This window comes from Trachemys scripta, chromosome 4 (genome assembly GCF_013100865.1).
Source record: "Trachemys scripta elegans isolate TJP31775 chromosome 4, CAS_Tse_1.0, whole genome shotgun sequence".
Taxonomy (NCBI): Eukaryota; Metazoa; Chordata; order Testudines; family Emydidae; genus Trachemys; species Trachemys scripta.
Window position 1 is genome coordinate 31,264,074 of NC_048301.1, and position 23,019 is coordinate 31,287,092.

Below are 23,019 nucleotides of genomic sequence, written 5' to 3' on the forward strand. Positions count from 1 at the left end.
GGAACCAGACTGTTTACACCTCAGTTAAACAGCCCCTCAGCCCAAGCAACGCGAGCCCAACTCATCTGGCACGGGCCAGCTGCGGGTGTCTAATTGCATTGTAGACATAACCTCTCTCACCAACAGAAGTTGGTCCAATAAAAGATATTACCTCACCCTCCTTGTCTCTAGAGATGTCATATGTAAGTTTAGACCCTTTCATTACACAGATTGCACCCATATTGCTGCAGACCGGTTCATGTCTCTCATTCCCTGGTCAAATGTCTGTTTATATTTAGAGGATGTAAGATGAGTAAGGTAAAACTCTTTTGACTGCTGCTGACCCCATATTCAAATTTAATGTTGTATTTGATGAGCTAAGTGATTGGCTATTAATTAGTTCTATTTGCAGAAACAGGCAAACACTCATTAGGTTCAGTGAAAGTGTCAGGTAAAACAGTTGAGTTACTCCTTTTGCAGTTCACAAAAGATGCTGCATTTAACTTTAAGCTGTCTGGATTGTAATCAGATCTGTGTGTTCAGCAGCAGTAAGAAAAGACATGAGTAGCTTGTGGCAGGGGTCATCAAAGTAGATCTTCAGAGAAAAATGTTAAAGGAATACTTAGTTACCTATGTTGCTAATAATGTCATAGATGTTTAGTTCTCAACCTGTTCCATACCATGATCCTGTGTTACTACAGAAAACAGTTTCAAGATCATCCTCCTATCTAACCATAAAGAGAAGGTGGTTGCAGCTGCCTTGGATCTGTTCACAACTCCTCGGTTGAGTATCTATGTAGTATATTTTTAAAGGTGAAACTATTTTAAAAATCCATTTTTACTGGTAATGAAGCTCCTATTGCTTTTTTTCTTCGTTTGGACTTGAAAAAACAATGGAGTTAGTTTCACTTTCAGGATCTTAGTAGGTCTGCTTCGTCAAAAAATTTGAGGTTTAGATATTTAGATTTGTTCTGCACTGGGATGAAAGTGAGACTCTGAACTTTTTTGTGCAAAAAAGTGACCCACCCTAAAATAGACAGTAGTCCAATGGTTGGGAGAGACCCAAGTTCAAGTCCTTGCTCTGAATCAGGGAGAGCAGGGACTTGAAGCTGACTTTTCCATAACCCAGGTAAGTGCCCGAACCACTGCGCTATTGGCTATTCTGCTCCTTTCCCTCTCCCCAACTTCTATCCTGGACCTGAGAAACCCTCCTGGCAAAAGTTTTGTCAAAACTCATATGCTTCTGTGAAAAGTTTTGGTTTCAACGAAGTGACATTTTCCAACCAAAAAAAATGTCTCTGAAAATTTCCCAACCAGCATTAGTTCTTAGTGTTGCAGGGTTGGCATATCAAATACTGCATGAAAATGTCTAGTTGCTTAAAAACTAATTTCTTTGGGATTTTTGTTAAGTATTGAAACTCCAATTTTTTGGTTGCAAGCTTTATAGAAGATTGATTTTTACCAAAAAAAAAAAATGTTTTTTGGCCAAATTCCAATTGACTGTGTAACTGTTGAGCTGCTGCCCTTGTCTACCCAGCCCAGGAGTCAGCTCAGAGTCTGGATCTGGCCCTCTTTCTCTGTGCTTCATTTATTGGAGGCACTGACAATCTTCAGCAACACTCCCAAAATAAATAATGTAACATAAATGCAGCAACTAAACCAGGTCCTTTCCCCAGATGCAGGGGCTTCCTTGCTAGAGTCTCCCTGTTCCTGGCAGCTCTTCCCCAGTCCTACAGACCATTTGCCTGGGAGTCTCCCTGCTCCAGGACCCTGCCACAGGAGCCAGCTTGCTTCCTGTAGCTCTCCTTCCTCAACTGAGCTCTTTCAGCATTCATAGAAGTCAGGTGCTCATCAGGCAATCACCTGAGCCCTTGAAAACCACCAGGTCCCACCCAGTTCTTAACAGGGAACTGCTGCAGAACTGGGCTGGCTGACTGTACCCAAGCCTTGTAGCCCTTAAAAGGACAGACATCCCTGTTTTACAGTACACTTAAACTAAGTAAACTTTTTTATGAGCACGACAGGAGCAGCTGAACACAATTATATTTAAAATAACATAGTATATGTTTGACGCAGTCATTTTATTACAGTTCTTAAAGATGATGTACAAAGGAACAAAAAAAAGGGGGTTGGGCCTTTATTCACAGATTCCAGTGCCAGAAGGGACCATTGTGATCATCTAATCTAGTCTTACCTCCTGTATAACACAGGCCATAGAACCTCCCCAAAATAATTCCTAGAATGCATGTTTTAGAGTAATATGCAATCTTGATTAATAATTGTCAGTAATGGAGACTCCACCATGGCCCTTGGTAAATTGTTTCACTGGTTAATTACTCTCATACTTAAAAATGTATGCCTTATTTCCACTCTGAATTTGTCTAGCTTGATCTTTCAGCCATTGGGTGGTGGTATACCTTTCTCTGCTAGATTGACGAGCCCATTATTAAATATTTCTTCTCTATGTAGGTACTTATAAACTGTGATAAAGTCACCCCTTAACCTTCTATTAAGCTAAATAGACTCAAAGAGCTCAATTAACAGTTTTCTAATCTGTTAATGATTTTCTTGGCTCTTCTCTGAACCATTATCTTTTTTGCTGTGTTCCCCTCCCTTGCTAGAAAGGTATTTTATAAATACCAGCAAGGAAACAGGAGAAGTCTTTATTTTTTAGAAGGCATTTTTAAAAAATAGTTAAGACAGAGTATTTGATGATTGCACTATTAGAAACTGAATTTGTTGAAATAAGTTATTTTAATAAAATCAGATCGGCAGTATCATTTTAAGTGTAGACACCTTCTGTAGAAGTTCCTGGGTAGCATAAATTCAATGTAAAGCTTTAAATGTTTTTTTTTAACATGTCTAGTAATATATTGGCAAATGGAAAAGTTTCAGCCTAAATATAGGTAGAATATTTAGCTTAGTTTTTACAAAAATTACTATATAGGAACGATTACTATATAAGTCAGCTTGAACATTTGTCAGTATTCCCTTGCACATCTATTGAAAGCTTGTGTGTTGTGCATAGGGACACACTTACAAAGATGCACTTTTATAGTAGTTTGGACAAGAAATTCTGAATATTAGAACTGAAAAACTTTCGAGAGATCAGGCATCTTTTTGATGCTTGTTAAATAATTCACCTTTTAAAAAAATGTCACATGTTCATTTACTGATGTGTAAAATGGAGTATTTTTCTGTCCATTTCTTTGGGCTTATTAAATGAGTGTATTGCAATAATTCCCAAAGTGTGGTCCATGGAACATTTGATAGCAGTGCGTGGAGTGGACAGGCTGGTCTCATGGTACTGGCTTTCCTAATTTGCTGCTTCTTCCATGCCTTCCATTACAAAAAGAAAGCCTGGAAAGGCAGCTGCAAACCAAGAGGAGAAACCAGTTTTGCTGTCTCTGCTTGTGGCTGCTGCTACATTGCAGGAGAAGAGGAAATGGAAGCCACTGTCAGAAGCTAGAGCTGCCACTCATGAGCAGAGAGGAATTTTCAGAGGAGAAGAGCATGAGGTGTCAGGGCAGTATGTTTAGAGGAATAGAATGAAGTTACTGGGCAGTGTATCTGGCTACTAAAAAAGGTGTCAGGGAAGCACATGCAGAGGGCGTGGAGGAAGTGGGCTAGGCATCAGAGACTGGTAGCGTATAATTTAAAACATGCTAAACTGGCCAAGATTAAAATATATACCACCATCTACACTAGTTATAAAATGTGCATATTGGAAGGCGTTAGTCTAGCAACTTCTAATGGCTTTTTAAATTCTAGTATCTATAAAACCTGTGTTTGCAATAGTAGAAAACTGTTTTTGGTTGAAGGATTTGTATCTTAGCTACTTGGATTGTTTAGCTAACAAACTGCAGTAGAAAGTGAGGGTTGTGTACTGATTAGAGCAGGCGTTCTCAAACTGGGGGTCGGGACCCCTCAGGGGGTCACGAGGTTATTACATGGGGGGTCGTGAGCTGTTAGCCTCCACCCCAAACCCTGCTTTGCCTCCAGGATTTATAATGATGTTACAAATTAAATATTTAAGGGGGTGGTCGCACTCAGAGGCTTGCTATGTGAAAGGGGTCACCAGTACAAAAGTTTGAGAACCCCTGGATTAGAGCATCGCACTGAGAGATTAGAGTCCTGGACATGTTCTCTATCTCTGAACAGACATACTCTATAGTCTTGAGTAAGTTCCTTTATTCAATTTCCTCCTCTATAACCTAAGTGTAATGATACCTGCCTCACAGGAGTGTGGGCTTAATACATGTTTGGAAAGCATTTTGAGCTCCTTAACTAAAAGGACATGCAAAGAATAACATATTTTATGTATATTCATATTAAGTCAATATGTGAATAAACGTATTTTGCTCAATTATGGATATAATGATCTGGTCTGTGTGTGTTACACGTCCCCTTTGATGTTTGACCCATACAGGATGCGTGTCTGTTACAGTCTCCAGCTTGGCACTGTAGCTCAGTCTGTAGAAACGTGTCTCCAGTTCAGTCCCAATGTGCTGACCAAGATGGCAGTTGTCAGATCGGCATTAGTAAAATATCGAAAGCTGACCCTTGGCTTATGTAGCAATATTTTTCCATGTATGCAGCTTTTTTAAAATGGTATTGATGATGATGGTGTAAGTGAGGCATCTAATTGCAGTAAAAAGGAAGCTATTAGATAGTTGTTCGTATAATGTAACAATGCCCACCTCTGGATCCTGCAGGATCCAATCACTTCATCTCATCTGAATGATGTGGATAGTGAATTAATAGAAAACCTGTACTCTTATATGATGTAAATAGATGGTGGTAGCATTATTCAGCTCTAAACATGGCCCAAATAATACTTTAAAAATGCAGCATAGCATTTAGATGTTGTATCATGAAAATAATTATAATGGATATTACTTATCTAGCAAATGGTATCTGGTTATAGCAAGCGGTATTCAATTGCTCTCCCACATGTGGTGAGAGTTAGATGTTAAAAAAAGGCTTAATACATCTCTCATGTACCTGGCATTGAGTACCAGATAACTGTTAAAATCCATTGTATATCTGATATTCTTTGTGGAACAAGGCTTCTGTTTGCCTCTGGCCATTTTTATACTTCTTACAAGGAGAGATTCTGCAATGTGCTTGTGAGGTGCAGTACAGTACAGAACTCCTAGCCACGGTGGAGGGAAGGGTTAAGGTGGCTTTAAACCATCTTTGCACCCTCCTCATCCTGCGCTGCTCAGCAAGTCCTGTCATAATTTCAACAGTCCTGGGGTTATGCCTGGTAGATCAGCCCAGGGAAATTGCCTTATGGACCATGGCACTGACTAGAATCTCCACACTGAGGGTGTTGCCCTTAATGCCATGCCTTGTGGAAGGGAGCTTGAAAAGTTAGTTTTATGGCTGCCTTCCTCCGTTCCTGTGCTGAGGGAATCCTTCCCAGCCAGATCTGGGGTTTTTAGAGTCCCTTTATGCCTATCCTGCCCTCAGACCCTATGTAAAGAAGTCAGAGCAGGGCTAAGGATCTTGCCCAAACTGTTTAGACTCATAGACTTTAAGGTCAGAAGGGACCAGTATGATCATCTAGTCTGACCTCCTGCATGATGCAGGCCACAAAAGCTGACCCACCCCCTTTCTCTTGACTCAGCTGTTGAAGTCCCCAAATCCTGTGATTTAAAGACTTCAAGTCGCAGAGAATCCTCCAGCTAGCAACCCCCGCCCCATGCTGCGGAGGAAGGCGAAAAACCTCCAGGGCCTCTGCCAATCTACCCTGGAGGAAAATTCCTTCCCGACCCCAAATATGGCGATCAGTAGAACCCCGAGCATGCAGGCAAGATTCTCCAGCCAGACCCTCATTGACCATTGATACTATTTACCAGGGATGGCACGCTATTGATTAATTGACTAAAATCACGTTATCCCATCAAACCATTCCCTCCATAAACTTATCAAGCTTCATCTTAAAGCCAGAGAGGTCTTTCATCCCCACTGTTTCCCTCGGAAGGCTGTTCCAAAATTTCAGCCCTCTGATGGTTAGAAACCTTCGTCTAATTTCAAGCCTAAACTTCCCCACCGCCAGTTTATATCCATTCATTCTCATGTCCACATTAGTACTGAAATAATTCCTCTCCCTCCCTGGTATTTATCCCTCTGATATATTTAAAGAGAGCAATCATATCCCCCCTCAGCCTTCTTTTGGTTAGGGTAAACAAACCGAGCTCCTCGAGTCTCCTTTCATACGACAGGTTTTCCATTCCTCTGATCATCCTAGTGGCCCTTCTCTGTACCCGTTCCAGTTTGAGTTCATCCCTTTTAAACATGGGAGACCAGAACTGCACACAGTACTCCAAATGAGGTCTCACCAGTGCCTTGTATAACGGAAGCAGCACCTCCTTATTCCTACTAGATATATGTTTAATGTTATGCTACGTAAGCTGTTACATTGATTTTCAATATGTTGTTCCTGAAGATACTTAATTCAGTCCTGTGTATCATTAACTATATATTCCAATACATGGAATTATATAGTGAGACTAATAAAATTATTTAACAAGTTACTTGTTGCTCCACTGTGTGTGTGTTGTTGGTATCTGTCCTTCTAATACCTACCCATCAATGAACACTACTTTCTGTAGGATGGAATGTCATGGTCAGATGTGCTCCAGCATGTTACTGGCTGCACACTATGATTACTGCCTCCAGAGCATATCTGCCCACATTTGTGGTTAAAAAACAAAGGGAGAAAAATGTGTTGAACTACAAGAAAAAATACAAACATTACAACCTTCAACTTCCTGAACTCTCGTCTTCAAAATACTTTGCTACTTTCTTCTTACACACGCTCCTGCCTTGCTCAGACATTTAAATCAAGGAACCATTAGCTTGATCATTTCACCTTACCTTGGCTACTGTGGTGGTTTCTGGGCAGAGGATATGTCTGTTGAATAACTTAAATACTGGAAAAAGATGTTTTTGCACTAGGCTGTCATGATACATCATATATTTACAAAAATACTGCAACTTGCTTCCCCTGAGTTAGTTACTGCAGTAAATGCTACAGTATGCTTATAAAAGGGTGGCGTGCCCTTGGGTTGGAGAGCCTGGGGCTAATCCAGCCCTCATTACAAGATGAGCCCACCTGAGAGGAATCAAGAGCTCCATGTATAAAAGGCAGCAGGAAGCTGCAGGGTGTGCAATAGAGAGAAGTAGCTAGGACTGCCAGAGGCACGAGTCCAGCCAATAAGCAAAGGGAAGCCCAGAAAACAGGAGGCTATGGAGCTGGAACTCAGGGAAATCTTTTGAGTTGTTTTCATGACAAACTCTATTGCCAGCTGGGTAAAGACTCAATTAAAGGATTTTGGTCTGAGAAGGGGACTGGAAACTGAGTTCTTGAAGTAGAAATAGAGGCAGGATGGTAGTCATGGGCTGAGGCAGAGGGTTGGGGTGTGGAGAGTGAGGACTCTGACTGGGGGTGCGGGATTGGAAACTGAGTTCTTGAAGGGGAAATAGAGGCAGGATGGTAATCATGGTGCTATGCCAGGTCGTCAGTGGGATCTCTGAACCCTCTGCTACCAAGGAGAGAAGTAGTCCTAGAAGGAGCAACCCAAAAAAAGGGGAGATGAAAGTGTTTGTCCTCCTATTAGCAAAGCAGCAATAGAAAACTCAGATTCTCCTCCTGCACCTGTACAAAACCAACAGAAATAGCAGGAAGTACAGTTTGCCTTCCAACAACAGTGGCAGGAGATGCAGTGGCTCTGGCTGGGGGGTTGGGCCTGGGGGTGGGGCCAGGGACGAGGGGTTTGGGTGTGGGACGGGACTCAGGGCTAGGGCAGAGGGGTGGGGTGTGAGGGCTCTGGCTGGGGGTGCTGGCACTGGGGTGGGGTTGGGGATGAAGGGTTTGGCATGCAGGAGGGGGCTGAAGCAGAGGGTTGGGGTGTGGAGGGTGAGGGCTCTGACTGGGGGTGTGGGTGCTGGGGTGGGGCCGGGGATGAGGGGTTTGGGGTGCAGACTGCCCCAGGGCTACAGCAGGGAGAGAGGACTCCCCCTAGCCTCCTCTTGCCATAGAAGCCCAGTCCTGGGGGAAGAGGCGCTTCTCCCTGGCTGTGGCAGCTCCGGGGTTGGGGCTGGGGGAGGAGGCACCTCTCCCCGGCCGCGGTAGTTCCACCTAGGCTGCCAGACCACCCTTTTTTAACAGGGGCGTCCCAAGTGTCTTATAGAGCCATGAGTGATATCCTATCAAGCTCATACTCTGATCTAAAAGCAGCCATCTTAGATCAGCTTGGGTTACCAATAGAAGTTGCGGATAGAGCTGTTTCTGCAAGAGGCCCAGCCCCATGCAGTAATCCAGACACTATGGGATGTAACTGGCCAATGGCTGAGCTTGGAAATGAATTTGTTAGTGGGAATAATGGACTTAGTTGTCTTAGAGCAGCTCCTGCATGTTCTGCCTAGGGGGACACAATCCTGGGTAAAAAAGATTTCAACCCTGAATAGTGGTGGAGACGGTAGAGAATGCAGAGGCCTATTTAGAGGTAGAGGGACCGGAGCACATAGGCACTCTGAGTCTAGCCCAGCATTCTGATATTGACATAAAGCCAGCACCCAGGATACCCCAAGGGCAGAGAAGTCAACAGAGGAAAGGAGAGGGACTAACCTCAATCATCATGCCATAAAAGAATAGCTACTGATCCCTTATTGTCACCAAGGGGAAAAGTTTCAGAGGAGTGATGATAGAGTTACCAGTGGTGTGCTTCTGCTGCAGGCAAGTGGGACATATCCAGAAAAAACTGCCCCCTCATGGAGTGTGACTTTGTGGGCTGCTATTTTAGTCAGGCAAGGTAGTTGAGGTCCCCTCCAAAAAGGCTATTTCTGCTAAGGGGAGGGACAAGACCTTCAGAGCTTTGTTTTCAGTGTGGCAGAAGAGGGCATAAGCAGAAGACTTACCCTCATATGGATTGGTATGGGGGTGGGAGGAAAGGTGCAAGATGACCACAATTTGAGGACAGTAGGGAAGAACAGTTTTCACCAGGACTAGGAATTAGCATCCCAGGCAGTCCAGAGAGGGGCAGCATAGTACATATTTGCCAGCAGGGATTGGTGAACTCTCCATATTGGGAGGAGGACCACTAGAGGAGGAGGTTCTGACCCACTCTGTAGAGCAGGGAGACGCTTCAGGCCTCGTATCTGAAACGGTGAAACAAAGGAAGCTGAGGATGGACGAACCTTGGAGCTGCATTTGTTCCAGACAGAAAGGAGTCTTGGGAGACAGGTGCTGGTCTGGGATGTAGGGGAAATCCAAGTAGAGTCCAGAATGGAGGAAATAGGAACGCAGACCTTGTCATAGCACATAGGTGGTAACTGCCGGACTATACCCTTCTGAGAGATGGTAGGCACCCAAATGATGACCCGTGGGATAAGAAGGGAAACAGGGTAGCCCAAGCTCCTCCATAGGGTACATGGTAGCAGTTAATTAATAAATGCCAGGTAGCCTTTGAGGAGCAAGATCATCTGCATGTCATGGTTAGTGAACTCAGGATGGTGAAGAGCTGGAAACTGTACAGACCTGGACATGAAGGGGCTGGTAACATAAGAAAAAATGGGGGAAATAGAGAGGGGGGAATTTTTTCAGGTAGAGTCTGCCCTGGAGAGTGCAGCATGGTTCTGAGGGCGGTGGGGTGGGGGTATGTAACACGGTGGCTTGCCTGAGGCTTAGCCAGTCCTGGTTACAAGATGAGCCCACATGAGAGGAATCAGGTGATTCATATAAAAGGCAACAGGGAGTGTGGAGTTGAGAGATGTAGCTGGGGACTGCTGGAAGCATGAGGCCTGGCAGTCAGAAAAGAGAAGCCCAGGAAACAGGAATCTATGAGGAGCTGGAACCCAGGGAAATCTTTGTGTTTATTTTGGGACTTCTGAGTTGTTTTTGTGACCAACTCTGGTGCCATCTTGGTGAAGAGTGAATTAAAGGATTTTGGGCTGAGAAAGCAACTAGAAACTGAATGAGTTCTTAAAGGGGCCATGGTAAATAGGAAATAGGAATGGGTGGTGGTCTCGATGCTATATTCTGTTCAAGACCACCATGCCTTAGTCGTTTTTGTTCTCCTCCTCCTCTAACATTGCCAGAGGCTAGCTTAGCATGGTTCCCAAACAGGACTATTGTTTTAACCTAAGTGTCCCTTTTAAAACTGTGTTTTTTATTTTCAGGTCTTTGTCTAGAGAAGTTGCCAATTTCCTCTTCAACTAGTAACCTCCACACAGACCGTGAACAAGAAATCATTACGTGCTACGAGAAGGCTGGAGATATTGCCCTCCTGTACCTTCAGGAGATAGAAAGGGTAAGAGGGGATAATTTGACCAGTTGAAACAACTGATCTTATTTATTACACAACAGCTTGCAGTCATCCTTAGAACAGCAGCACCTATAGTGTTTCCACATGAAACGTTCTGAGGACTGAGAGAGACTAGATTACACGGTTTAGCTTTCATTGATGTGATCAGATAACATGGTATTTAACCACAACGGAATGTTCCAAGCTCTATTTTCTCATAGACATGATGGTGAAAAGGATACACTGAAAACCTTGTAGTCCCCATGATCCTACAAATGGGTTTCTTTGTTTAATTTAAAAAAAACAACAAGAATGAAATAAACCCATACCTGTAAATATCAAAAGTGAAATCCTGGCTCGATGGAGGTCAATAGCAAAATTTCCATGGACTTTGATGGAGCCAGGATTTCACCACAGTTCATTTCCCTTCCAATCCATAAAGTATACTGGTGGAAAAGATCCTAAAATAGTGTTGTACTGATCAGCAAGATGCATGTCATGCCCATGGGAACAGACAGAATAACATTTGAAGAACATATATTAATTTCATTCTATAGACATAATTCAGAGACAATGAAAGACATGCCTGTAACTTCTATTTTTCATCAATAATGTAGGACTGAAAAATTCTTCAAGCAAAATGAACAAGTGAAAAAGCATAAGGTTATTAAGGGCATGTCTACACTTACAGCGTTGCAGAAATGCAGCTGTACTGATGCAGCTGCACCACTGCAGTGTGTCTGGTGAATACGCTCCATGCTGATGGGAGAGGGCTCTCCTGTCGCTATAATAAAACAGCTTCTGCCATTCGCGGAGGTAATGTCGGCGGGAGAAGTTCTCCCACCAACTTAGCATTGTGCACACAGCACTTATGTCGCTATAACTTATGTCGCTCCGGGGAGGTGGTTTATTCACAGCCCTGAGCGACATAAGTTATGCCGCCATAGGCTGTAATGTAGACCAATGATTTTAATTTTTAACCAATGATAAATTTAGAACGAACTGTGTTTCTGATACACTGCACTCACTGTGCTCAGATGTAATCAAAATAAACTTTGGTCATTGTTAAAAATCTGTGACCCAGCTGTTAAGTTAAATCATAATTTATTTGCAGTAATTGCTGACATTTTACTAATAAATGTACCTTGATTTGATTTCAATAAATTAGGGTAATTTGTTAAACAATTAGAATTCTGTTTAAATAGCAGATTTCTTTTATAATGTAGTTCTACCAGTCTTTGAACTTGAGTGCAGGTTATCGCTTTTAGCAAAGGAAAAATTAAACAGCTGGTGGAAATATTAAGAGTTAAAGTAAATTCATGTGTGTTTGACAGCAGAGCATTTTGAGTAAATGTAATAGTCTTATATAGGAACAAGACTGTTTAATTAAAAGTGAATGTTCTTCAAGCATTGCCTGCATGGATCCCACAGTCTGTGATGCACATAGCTGAACCACTCAGTAATAGTGTCCGTAATATAAGTAAAATTAAAATCCTTGGGGGGGAGTACCAAAGAAGCCAACTACAGTAGCAGTAACTTCAGAAAGGGGAACTACACAAAAATGAAGTGAGTTAAATGGAAATTTAAAAGGAACAGTCATAAAAGTAAAATGCTTGCAAGCTGCATGGAAACTTTTTAAAAACACCATAATAGAGGCTCATATTAAATGTATACCCCAAATTAAAAAAACCTAGTAAGAGGACCAAAAAAGTGTAACCATAGCTAAACAGCAAAGTAAAAGAAGCAGTTAGAGGCCAAAAGGCATCCTTTAAAAATTGAAAGTCAAATCCTACTGAGGAAAATAGAGAGGAGCATAAACTCTGGCAAGTCAAATGTAAAAGTATAATTGGGCAGACTGAAAGAGAATTTGAAGGGCAAGTAGCAAAAGACTCAAAAACAGACAGCAAAAAAATTTAAGTACATCAAAAGCAGGAAGCCTGCCAAACAGTCAGTGGGGCCACTGGACAACCAAGGTGCTAAAGGAGCACTCAAGGAAGATAAGGCTATTGCGGAGAAGCTAAAGAAATTCTTTGCATTGGTCTTCACTGCAGAGGATGAGAGGGAAATTCACACACCTGAGCCATTCTATTTAGGTGGCAAATCTGAGGAACTGTCCCAGATTTAGGTGTCATTAGAGGAGAGTTTGGAACAAATCGGAAAATTAATCAATAATAAATTACCAGGACCAGATGGTGTTCACCCAAGAGTTCTGAATGAATTCAAATATGAAATTGCAGAGCTACTAATTGATATGTAACCTATCACTTAAATAAGCTTCTGTACTGATGTCTGTGGGATATTTAATGTGTTGCCAATTTTTAAAAAAGGCTCCAGAAGTGATGCTGGGAATTACAGGCCAGTAAACCTAACTTCAGTACCAGGCAAATTGGTTGAAACTATAGTAAAGAACAGAATTATCAGACACATAGATGAATGTGATTTGTTGGGGGAAGAGTCAACATGAGTTGACTAAACTAAGAGTCACTAAACTATTAGAATTCTTTGAAGGGGTCAGCAGTCATGTGAACAAGGGTGATATAGTGTACTTGGACTTTCAGAAAGCCTTTGAAATGATCCCTCACCAAAGACTCTTATCAAAGTAATCGGTCATGGGATAAGAGGGAAGGTCCTCTCATGGATCAGTAACTGGTTAAAAGACAGAAAACAAAGCATAGGAATAAATGATCAGTTTTCAAAATGGAGAGAGGTAAATAGAAGTGTCCCCCAAGGATCTGTACCGGGGTCAGTACTGTTCAACATATTCATAAATGATCTGGAAAAAGCGGTAAACAGTCAAGTGGCAAAGTTTGCAGACAATACAAAATTACTCAAGATATTTAAGTCCAAAGCAGATTGCGAAGAGTTCCAAAGGAATCTCACAAAACTGGGTGACTGGGCAACAAAATGGCAGATGAAATTCAGTGTTGATAAATTCAAAGTAATGCATGTTGGAAAACACAATCCCCACTATACATACAAAATGATGGGATCTAACTTAGTTGTTACCACTCAAGAAAGAGATCTTGGAGTTGTGGATAGTTCTCTAAAAATGTCCACTGAATGTGCAGCAGCAGTCAAAAAGGTTAACAAAGTTAGGAACCATTAGGAAAGGGATAGATAATAAGACAGTCATATCATAATGTCACTATATAAATCCATGATAGACCCACATCTTGAATACTGTGTGCAGTTCTGATCTACCTGTCTTAAAAAAAAAAATGTATTTGGAAAAGGTACAGAGAAGGGCAACAAAAATGATTGGAACAGCTTCCCTATGAGGTTATAAAGACTGTGACTTTTCAGCTTGGAAAAGAGATGACTATGCGGGGATATGACAGGTCTATAAAGTCAAGAGTGGCGCGGAGAAAGTGAATAAGGAAAAGTTACTCCTTCACGTAACAGAAGAACCAGGGGCCATCCAAATAAATTAACAGGCAGCAAGTTTAAAACAAACGAAAGGAAGTACTTCTTCACAGAACACACTGTCAACCTTTGGAACTCATTGCCAGGAGATGTTATGAAGGCCAAAATTATAATGGGGTTCAATAAAGAATTAGATAAGGTCATATTAGCCAAGATGGTCAGAAGTTAAGCTCCACACTCTAGGTGTCCCTAGCCTATGATTGCCGGAAGCTGGGACTGGACGACAGGGGATGTGATCACTTGATAATTACCTCTTCTATTCATTCCCTCTGAAACATCTGGCATTGGCCATTGTCAGAAGACAGGATACTGGGTAGATGGACCATTGGTCTGACCCAGTATGACCATTCTTATGTTCTTATGAACTTTTGTGTAGAGTTCTCCGTTGGGGCCCTATGAACAACCTGCTTATGTCTTCGTGCTGTCCTACCTAAATGTTTATCTAAGGGTCGCAACCTCAACTGATTGTGAACCAACAGCATGCAATAGATATCAAGCTGGAAATTCTTGGAAGGCAGGATCCCTGCCTCTCTTGGTTCACTTTTGCAAAAATTTGCCATTTTTGTATGCAAGTATAGTTAGTGTTAGGAATTTTTAGCTCTGTTGGGCACATTGTTTTTCCTAAACCTCTGTTGAACCCTTTCTGCACTGTTGTAGGCTTTAGTAAACTGGCCAAATTCCTAATCTGTTAGTTTCAAGCTGTGTCCCTCTTCCCCTTCCTCTGAATGACCATGATGTTTTATTCAGAGTTACGAATATTTCAGAGTTATGAACAACCTCCATTCCCAATGTGTTCATAACTGAGGTTCTACTGTATGGTTAAAACGGTATAACTTATGTGTAGACAAGCCTTCAGAGTAACTGAGTGTCACTCTCTACAAAGATTACATAGCTATAGCTTCTCTAGTGCACCGTTTACAGATGAAGAGTGTTGTAGGTGATAGGCCAAAAATGTTACCAATAAAACTGGTTTATTGAATTTCACAAGGTCCTGCTGCAATAACAGACGTTTTGTTTCTTCTTCCATTGCTCAAGCAAAACCATCAAGAAATTAGCACTGTACCAGGCTTGATGTTACTGTTACCTTCTGTGATGATTTGGTGAATCTATGTACAGTTCATGAATTCTGATTGATATGGATTCATTATGCATCCATATTGAACTACAAACTTCATGTTGATTGTAAGACTGGTCTGACTTTTCTGCTGTCTGTTTTTTACCTCCATCTTAGTCTGAAATTCAAGAGATGTTGACAAAGAACTAATAGCGGAGGGTCATTAAACCTTGATGGCCTTTTGTGCAGATGGAGACATCCTATGTCAGTGAGCTGGCTACTGCTCAGAAGAACCTTCCAGATGTGCTATAACCAGGCAACTGATCATCTGAGTGGAGAGAGTTGAGGCTTTCATAGGACAAAGGGGTCTGGAAATTATAAAAGGAAGGTTCTTTTATTGGCCATTTTAGAGAGTAGAAAGATGGTGACTGCAGAGGTCAGAGATCAAGATTCCAAGTTCCTGGGGAGAAGCCATGTGCCGGAGGAAAAGTGAGAGAAGGGATCCTAGACTCCCTTAGAATTTAGTCAGAATATTCTGCTAAATATACTCCAGACTGGTAAGGAAAGTAAGGCAAGTAGTAGCCTACAGATATTTTATTGTTTGCCTAGATCTGTGTCTCTTTTGCTGTCTAAAGTAAAGCGTGATGGTGTTTAGAAATCCTTTTGCAAAGTCTGTGTGCTTCAACTGTCAGATGTCCCTGAGGGGACAACTATAAACCAGAGTGCCCACGAAGTTGGAGTTATGAGAAAGAGTGTGTGTAAGCCACTGGGATGTCTTGGGGTGTGGGGAGTCAGCACTGGTTCTGGGGACCCTAAGATAGCTTTACCAGGACATCCCAGAGACATTCAGGGCCGCCCAGAGGATTCAGGGGGCCTGGGGTCTTCGGCGGCGGGTCCCGAAGCGGAAGGACCCCCCGCTGCCGAATTGCCTCCGAAGACCGGGAGCAGAAGAAGCTCCGGGGGCCTGGGTCCCACGAGAGTTTTCCGGGGCCCCCGGAGCGAGTGAAGGATCCTGCTCCACGGGCCCCGAAAAACTCTTGTGGGGGCCCCTGTGGGGCCTGGGGCAAATTGCCCCACTTGCCCCTCCCCCTCGGACGGCCCTGGAGACATTGCTGGAGCATGCTCAGACCAAGGGAATTTTAAGATTACACAGGTCCAGGATTGGGATCAAAACACAGTAGTCTGGTCAGTGCCCAGCCACATGACCAGGTCTGTAACATCTTCATATATAATCAATAGAACATGAAGGAGGGCATTTAAAGGTGAACTACAAAGTTGAAATGAAAAATTCCAGAATATATATTAACTTGCATTTTTAAAAAAAATATTTTCTTTTGTGCTAAGGATTAAAGACATCAGTGAAATACCACTGGTTAGTAAATGGGGACTTGCCACAGGATTTCACATACACCTCTACCCCGATATAACGCGACCTGATATAACACGAATTTGGATATAACGCGGTAAAGCAGTGCTCTGGGGGGGCGGGGCTGCTCACTCGGGCAGATCAAAGCAAGTTCGATATAACACAGTTTCACCTATAACATGGTAAGATTTTTTGGCTCCTGAGGACAGCATTATACTGTACTGGGAAAGGTGAAAGAAAAAGAAAAGCTTAACTTATTTCTGTGCTGAATGTTTCCTGCAGTCTTGTTGATGAAGAACACAAAGCATGCAAAGTCCTGTGTAAATGTTACATTATTAATTTGGAATTAAAAGTGCCATATACTCTTTACCTAAATGTCTGTTTAATTTGCCCCAGGAATAGCTTCAGTATTTCAAAAGTAAATAGTTGTCTGACCCAGAAAGAGCTCATAGTACTGTAGTGCTTTTGTATTACTAAAAGATTAATTTGTAGTTCTAAAATGTAACTCCCCATATGGTGCCTTTCTTTGTCACATGAAGCTATCCACTGTTTGTCCTCTGTGTGCAGTAACTAACAAACCGTACCTTCTTTATGCTGCATAGGCAGTGTCAGAATGGAAATTCTCATTATTTGCTTGAATTGAATACTGTTACTGACGACTCATCTATTTGGTCATTCCAGTTGAAAAGTAATGTAACATTATTTTATGTACTAATCAGCACTTTTTCATTTGATGTTTTGGGAGTGCTTAGTCTCTAGAAGTAACACTAGGTCAAGGTTAAAGCTATGTGACTTACATAATATACACTACAAATACACTTCCTAAAACTGGAAAGGGGCTGCACAGTTTGTTTAGCAATTGCCTTCTCTTTCTTCCTAACAGAGATTTTGCTTTCTTGTTGACAAACCTTCAGATAAAGTTAATTTTGTTTGTTTGCTGCATGAAGAGATGTCCTTTGCGCTTGACAGATGTGAATTGATTGGTTGTTTTGGTCCATTGCCATATTATATGATTTTTATGAAGTTAAAATGTTGCTTGGATTTTCACCTAAGAGACATCTGTACACAACTGAATTTAATCAACACAGCAACCTCGGAATTCATATGGTGAAAAGCACTTTTTCCTTGTTTGAGTAATAAAATGTGTTGGAAATTTTTTAATCAAAGCTGGCATTTCAGAGCTTCCTTAGTGGAAGAGAAAACATGAGCGAGTAGGTTGAAGCACAAGACTGAGAGTTCGGAAATCTGAGTTCTATTCCCAGATTTCCTCAGTGACCTGGGGCAAGTCTGTGTGCCACAGTTTCCCAATTTTGAAATATGGGGAAAACCTTGAAGTTATAACCATTGTTTATTTGTGTAAAGATTTGAGCTTCTGAATTAAAAAATCTTCTTCTCTTCACTTCAGCCTACGCCTGCCCTTCATACCCTCCTCCTTCTCCCTTGCTTATTCTCCCCTGCCCTGTCCCCCTTCCTCCCTTCAGTGTCCCCGCTACCTTCCTTTCTTTCGGTTTAGCAAATCCCCTCTTAAGTAAACCCATCCAAAGATTTTCTGTCTGTTAGCCTGTTTGTATAATGCTCTGTACAATGCCCCCCACTTCTCAGTTGGCCCATACCATAATACATCTAATGGACAATAATAATCAGATATCTACTTTAATTGCACTCATTTTCTGTAGACATTGTTGCAAGAGGGAAAAAAGCTACCTGCTACCATAACAAGTTTTTTCTGCAGAGCCAAAGCAATAATATTGATTGAAATATTCATATTTTAGTTAAAACATTATGAATTATGAAAATAGGATTTGCTAGAGGAGATTTTAAGTAATGGTAAGTACACACCACTTTTTGTAATTGGATTTATCTCTAAAATGTTTAAATCCATTCTCAGTTGGTAGTGTCTGGACTTTATCACCATTTAATGTCTGTTTGACTATTTTCACCAAGGTTTCCAATAGTCCCAGTCCAGTTCCTAGTGGACATAACCCCATATTGGAAGGGGCATTAACTGTCAGTCTTACAATGTGCCAGGATTTATCAGTGATCAAACTGGAATACCCTTTCTGCCCTAAAGGGTGACTCTTGGTGAAAAATGAGGCATATTGGTGAGGCAGTATGTAAGGAATGTCTCCACAGCTACTGCCATGTGTTCCCTGTTTGGTGAAAAGAACATCTCTTCCCACAGTAGTCTGTCACTTTATAGGAATACTTAACACTTCACTGAAAATTTAAAAAAGAAAAGAGATCTATGAAATTACAACAGCCCCACAAAATGCTAAATAAAATGTATATATTGAATCTGTTCTTTATAATTAATAAACATTGTATATTTGACTACTTAAATTTCCTTTTGACAGGTGCACAAACCAGAATAGTCCCCTAAACTAGGGGACACATACATTTTATGAATAAGTTAATTGCATAATTGCCATTTACATATTTTAGTTTGCACTTGTCTTCTCTTTTCTTTGATTCCCATCCATCAGCTCAATAGCGATGATCAGGCTGAATGAAGTCTGTCAACTCTTTCTATCTTGTACCAGCTTCATGGCTTTGTTTAGCTTTAACCTTTTTGTTCTGTCATTCTTGACCGTGTCTATTCAACACATCCTCGGTCTTCCTCCATTTCTAGTTGCTTGGAATCTGGTATGTAGCGCCATGTATGGTAACTTTTCCAAGTCCATTCTTGCCATGTGTCTAAACCATTGAAGTTGTCTTCCTTGAATCTTCTGGAACAGCATTATTTCTTGCCCTAACCATTTTCTTATTTCTTCTTTTTTAATCTTCTGCAGTCTTGAAACTCTCAGTATTCCTATGAGCCAGTTCATTTCTGCAGTCAAAATCTTTCATTCGTCAGCTTTCCTCCTAGTCCCTCATTCCGACCTACATACACTGATCTAACCCTACCCGATATAACACGAATTCGGATATAACTCGGTAAAGCAGTGCTCCGGGGAAGGGGGGGAGTTGCACACTCCGGTGGATCAAAGCAAGTTCGATATAACGCGGTAAGATTTTTTGGCTCCAGAGTACAGCGTTATATCGGGCTAGAGGTGTAGTAGTACTTCCAAGACCGTTGTTTCATATACACTGATTTTTGTTTTTATCTAAATGTCTTGAGCCTTCCAGGTATTTCAGAGTTTTCCAAATGCAGTAGCAGCTAGTCTGATTGATTGTTCTTTTTTTGTCTTCACAATTCCCATTCTTTGATACTAGTTCTCAAAGGTAAACAATTTTTTCCCACTTGTAATTCTTTGTCTCTGAGTTTGATCTTTACCTCTTTCTTTTGTTTTCCAAGTGCCATAATTTGACTTCTCATCTTCAATCCAAATTTTCTGCTTTCCCTGGCTACCTTTTCAGTTATTCTCTGTAAATACTGCTTAGTCAGTGCAGTGAGGTCAATATAATCTGCGAATCTAAAAGTTATGCACTGTCATATCATGTAACATGACTCCTCCCATTTCATCTCTCTGCTACAGCCATTACTGCTTACAGCATCAAGTTGAAAAAATCTGGTGATAGCATTTGTAGCATTGCTTTAACGAGGCAAAAATGTTAATCTTTTTCTTAATAGCAGTACTAATTTAAACCAGTTTTCTTCAGCAGAATTAAAGAGCTGCTTAGCAAGGATGAAACAGAAGTATTATTATATTGCTTATATGAATCACAGAAGTAATATGTCAAAATACCTACAGCATTTGTGTGAAAGGTTTCTTTCAGGCATTGAAGAAATTGTTCAGACCCATTTTGTGTTCAAAAGCACCCAAATGTTTTCTTTTTAAAACCTGAAACTGATCATGGATTTAGACATCAATGATATCAAGTGCTATTAACAGGTTTTAAAGAAAATTGGTTTAGAAATAATTGTCAAGTGTTTGAAGATCTTTATGCTGCTCACATATAATCCAGTACATGCTTAAAAGTTTAGTGCTAAATTAAATACCAAGCTGCAAGTTCCAAGGAATGTGTCTCTTCAGTTGCCCATGTTTTAATTTCATGTCACATGTTGAAATGAAACTGGATTTTTCTCTTGTTTTTTTTTTCCTGTTTATAAATAACAAATAAGAGAGCTCACTATAAAAAGTGTGCTAATGAACATTAATGGTTGAGATTTTAAATGCATAACATTCAGGAAATTAATTTATGGTTTACCAGAGAAGGTGGTGCACTCAACCTCACTTGGAGTTTTTTACACAAGATTAGATATCTTTCAAAAATACATGGTTTAATCCAGTTTCTAGGGAAAAATCTATGGCCTGTGTATGGAGGTAGTCAGACTATATGATTGTAGTGGTCCGTTCTGGTCTTAGACCTAGAAAGTCATTACTAAATGACGCTGTAACTGAACCATCTCCTACAGATGAAAGGTCTTGGGGGCCTGATTCTGAAGCAGCACCACTAAAGTCATTTTAGTTACATCAGTGCAAAACCAGCAAAAGTGAGATCAGAATCACACCCTTTATCCTACTGCCAATCTCCTTAGCAATTATCCTGTTATCAATCCCATCAGAGACCTGGTTTTCCTTTCTCCCTGAAATATATTTTGATAAGGAACTTGTTTTCTTTTCTGCTTTGAACTTGGATTATATGTATTTCCCTTAATCTTTTCTTTGTCTCCCCGTATTCTCTAAGATAAGAAACTACTTGTTCTTGTAAAATGTGTGTAATGAAGGAACCCTAGAGTGTGTGTTAAACCAGTTCAGTAGCCACAGGAAACCATACTTAAAATTAGTCTTATATTAATAATGTGATGGATGTTGCCAAATTTAATTTTGTAACTGGTTGCAATGTGCAGTAAAATAGATCACTTTTTCAGAAACCCTCTGAAGTAGCTGAGAAGCTGCCCTTCTATCATCAAGCTACATTATAGGCACTTAGATACAATAGTGGTGGACACAGTAAAATGCTTAAGATAGTATTTCACTTGCACACAGTTGCTTTGTAGGGTATGTCAGTGTTGACAGCTTGGTGCTGAAACTTGACACAGGGATAAGGAAGGCCTTCGTACTAGCTTGCTAATAGATTGGCAGAAGGATGCACTTCTGGCATGTCTAAAGAGAACATTAGAGACACAAGGTGGGTGCGTTAGTATCTTTTATTGGACCAACTTGTGTTGATGAAAGAGAGAAGCTTTCAAGCTGTACAGAGCTCCTGAAGGAGAACTCTGCGTTGCTCAAAAACTTGTCTCTTACACCAACACAACTTGGTCCAATAATAGATATTACTTCACCTTGTCTCTCTACTATACTGGGACCAATACTGCAAACAACAATGGAACATAAAGCGAATGTTCTCAGTTAAAAATTACTGATACAAGTTAGATGTCATCAAATCAGAAGGGCCTGACAAAATACATCCTAGAATATTTAAGGAACTGGATGAAGAGTATTCTGAGCCATTTGAGATTATCTTTGAGAACTCATGGAGGGACGGGAGTGATCCCAGAGGACTGAAAAAGAATAAATACAGTACCTATCTATAAAAAGGGGAATAAGAACAACCCAGGAAATTGTAGACCAGTCACCTTAACTTTGGTACCCGGAAAGCTAATGGAGCAAATAATCAAACCATCAATTTCTAAGGACCTAGGAGATAAGACAATAAGTAACAGTCAACATGGATTCTTCAAGTACAAGTCATGTCAAACCAACCTAATACCCTTCTTTGACAGGGTTACAAGCCTTATGGATGGGGAAGTAGTGCAGGTAATATAGCTTGACTTTAGTAGGGCTTTTGGTACTGTCTCATGTGACCTTCTCATAAACAAACTAGAGAAATATAGTCTCGATGAACCTACTATAAGATGGATGCACAGCTGGTTTGAAAAACATACTCAGAGCAGTTATTTAATGGTTCACAGTCAGGCTGGAAGGACAGATCCCACAGGGCCTGGGTTCTGTTCAGTATCTTCATAAATTATTTGGATAATGGCATAGAGAATGCAGTTCCAAAGATTGCATATGATACCAAGCTGAGAGGGGTTGCATGTGTTTTGGAGGACAGGATTAGAATTCATAATAATCTTGATAAATTGGAGAAATGGTCTGAAATAAATAGGATGCAATTCAGTAAGGACAAATGCAAAGTACTACATTAAGAAGGAATAATCAGTTGCACAAATACAAAATGGGAAATGGCTTGCTAAGAAGGAGTACTGCAGAAGAGTTCTGGGTGATATAGTGGATCCCAAACTTAATATGAGTCATCAGTGTCATGCTGTGCAAAACAAAAACAAACAAACAAACAACCCCAAACCCTGAATATCATTCTGGGATATATTGGTGGTGGGGCTCAGGCTTTGGCTTCAGCCCTGGGCAGCTGGGCTCAGGTTACAGCCCCTCCCACACCCAGTTGTTTCCCCCCCATGATGGAGGGGCTCGGGTTTCGACTTCGCCTCTCCCCCTCCCCCTCAAGGGGTCATGAAGTATTTTTTGTTGTCAGAAGGGGGTCACGGTGCAATGAAATTTGAGAAACCCTGGTCTAGATAATATTTAGTCCTGCTTCAGTGTAGGGTTCTGGACTAGATGAGCTATCAAGGTCCCTTCCAGTCCTACATTTTTGAGATTTTCTTCTTAAAAGCCAGCTGATCATGGCTTGGCTAGGTCAGCACCTTTGGAGACAGCTCCTATCAGTCACTGATAGTACCACCGCTTATCCCAAAGAGGTAGGAGACTTTGGAAACTCAAATACAAATTCCATTCCTTGCCCTTCAATTTCTTAGGTCTTTGCTAAAACAACAAGGAGTCTGGTGGCACCTTAAAGACTAACAGATTTATTTGGGCATAAGCTTTCGTGAGTAAAAACCTCACTTCTTCGGATGCATCCGAAGAAGTGAGGTTTTTACTCACGAAAGCTTATGCCCAAATAAATCTGTTAGTCTTTAAGGT

At 41.1% G+C, this 23,019-nt stretch overlaps 1 protein-coding gene across 5 annotated transcripts in view; it reads left to right on the forward strand.

The window, feature by feature from the left end:
- Window positions 1–23,019, forward strand: part of TTC7B (tetratricopeptide repeat domain 7B) — a 315,699-nt gene that overhangs the window by 47,231 nt on the left and 245,449 nt on the right. For all 5 annotated transcript variants that reach the window (XM_034768134.1, XM_034768135.1, XM_034768136.1 and 2 more), the window contains one exon: window positions 10,168–10,298. In XM_034768134.1, coding sequence (XP_034624025.1) covers window positions 10,168–10,298 — 131 coding nt within the window. The remainder of the gene's footprint in view (window positions 1–10,167; window positions 10,299–23,019) is intronic.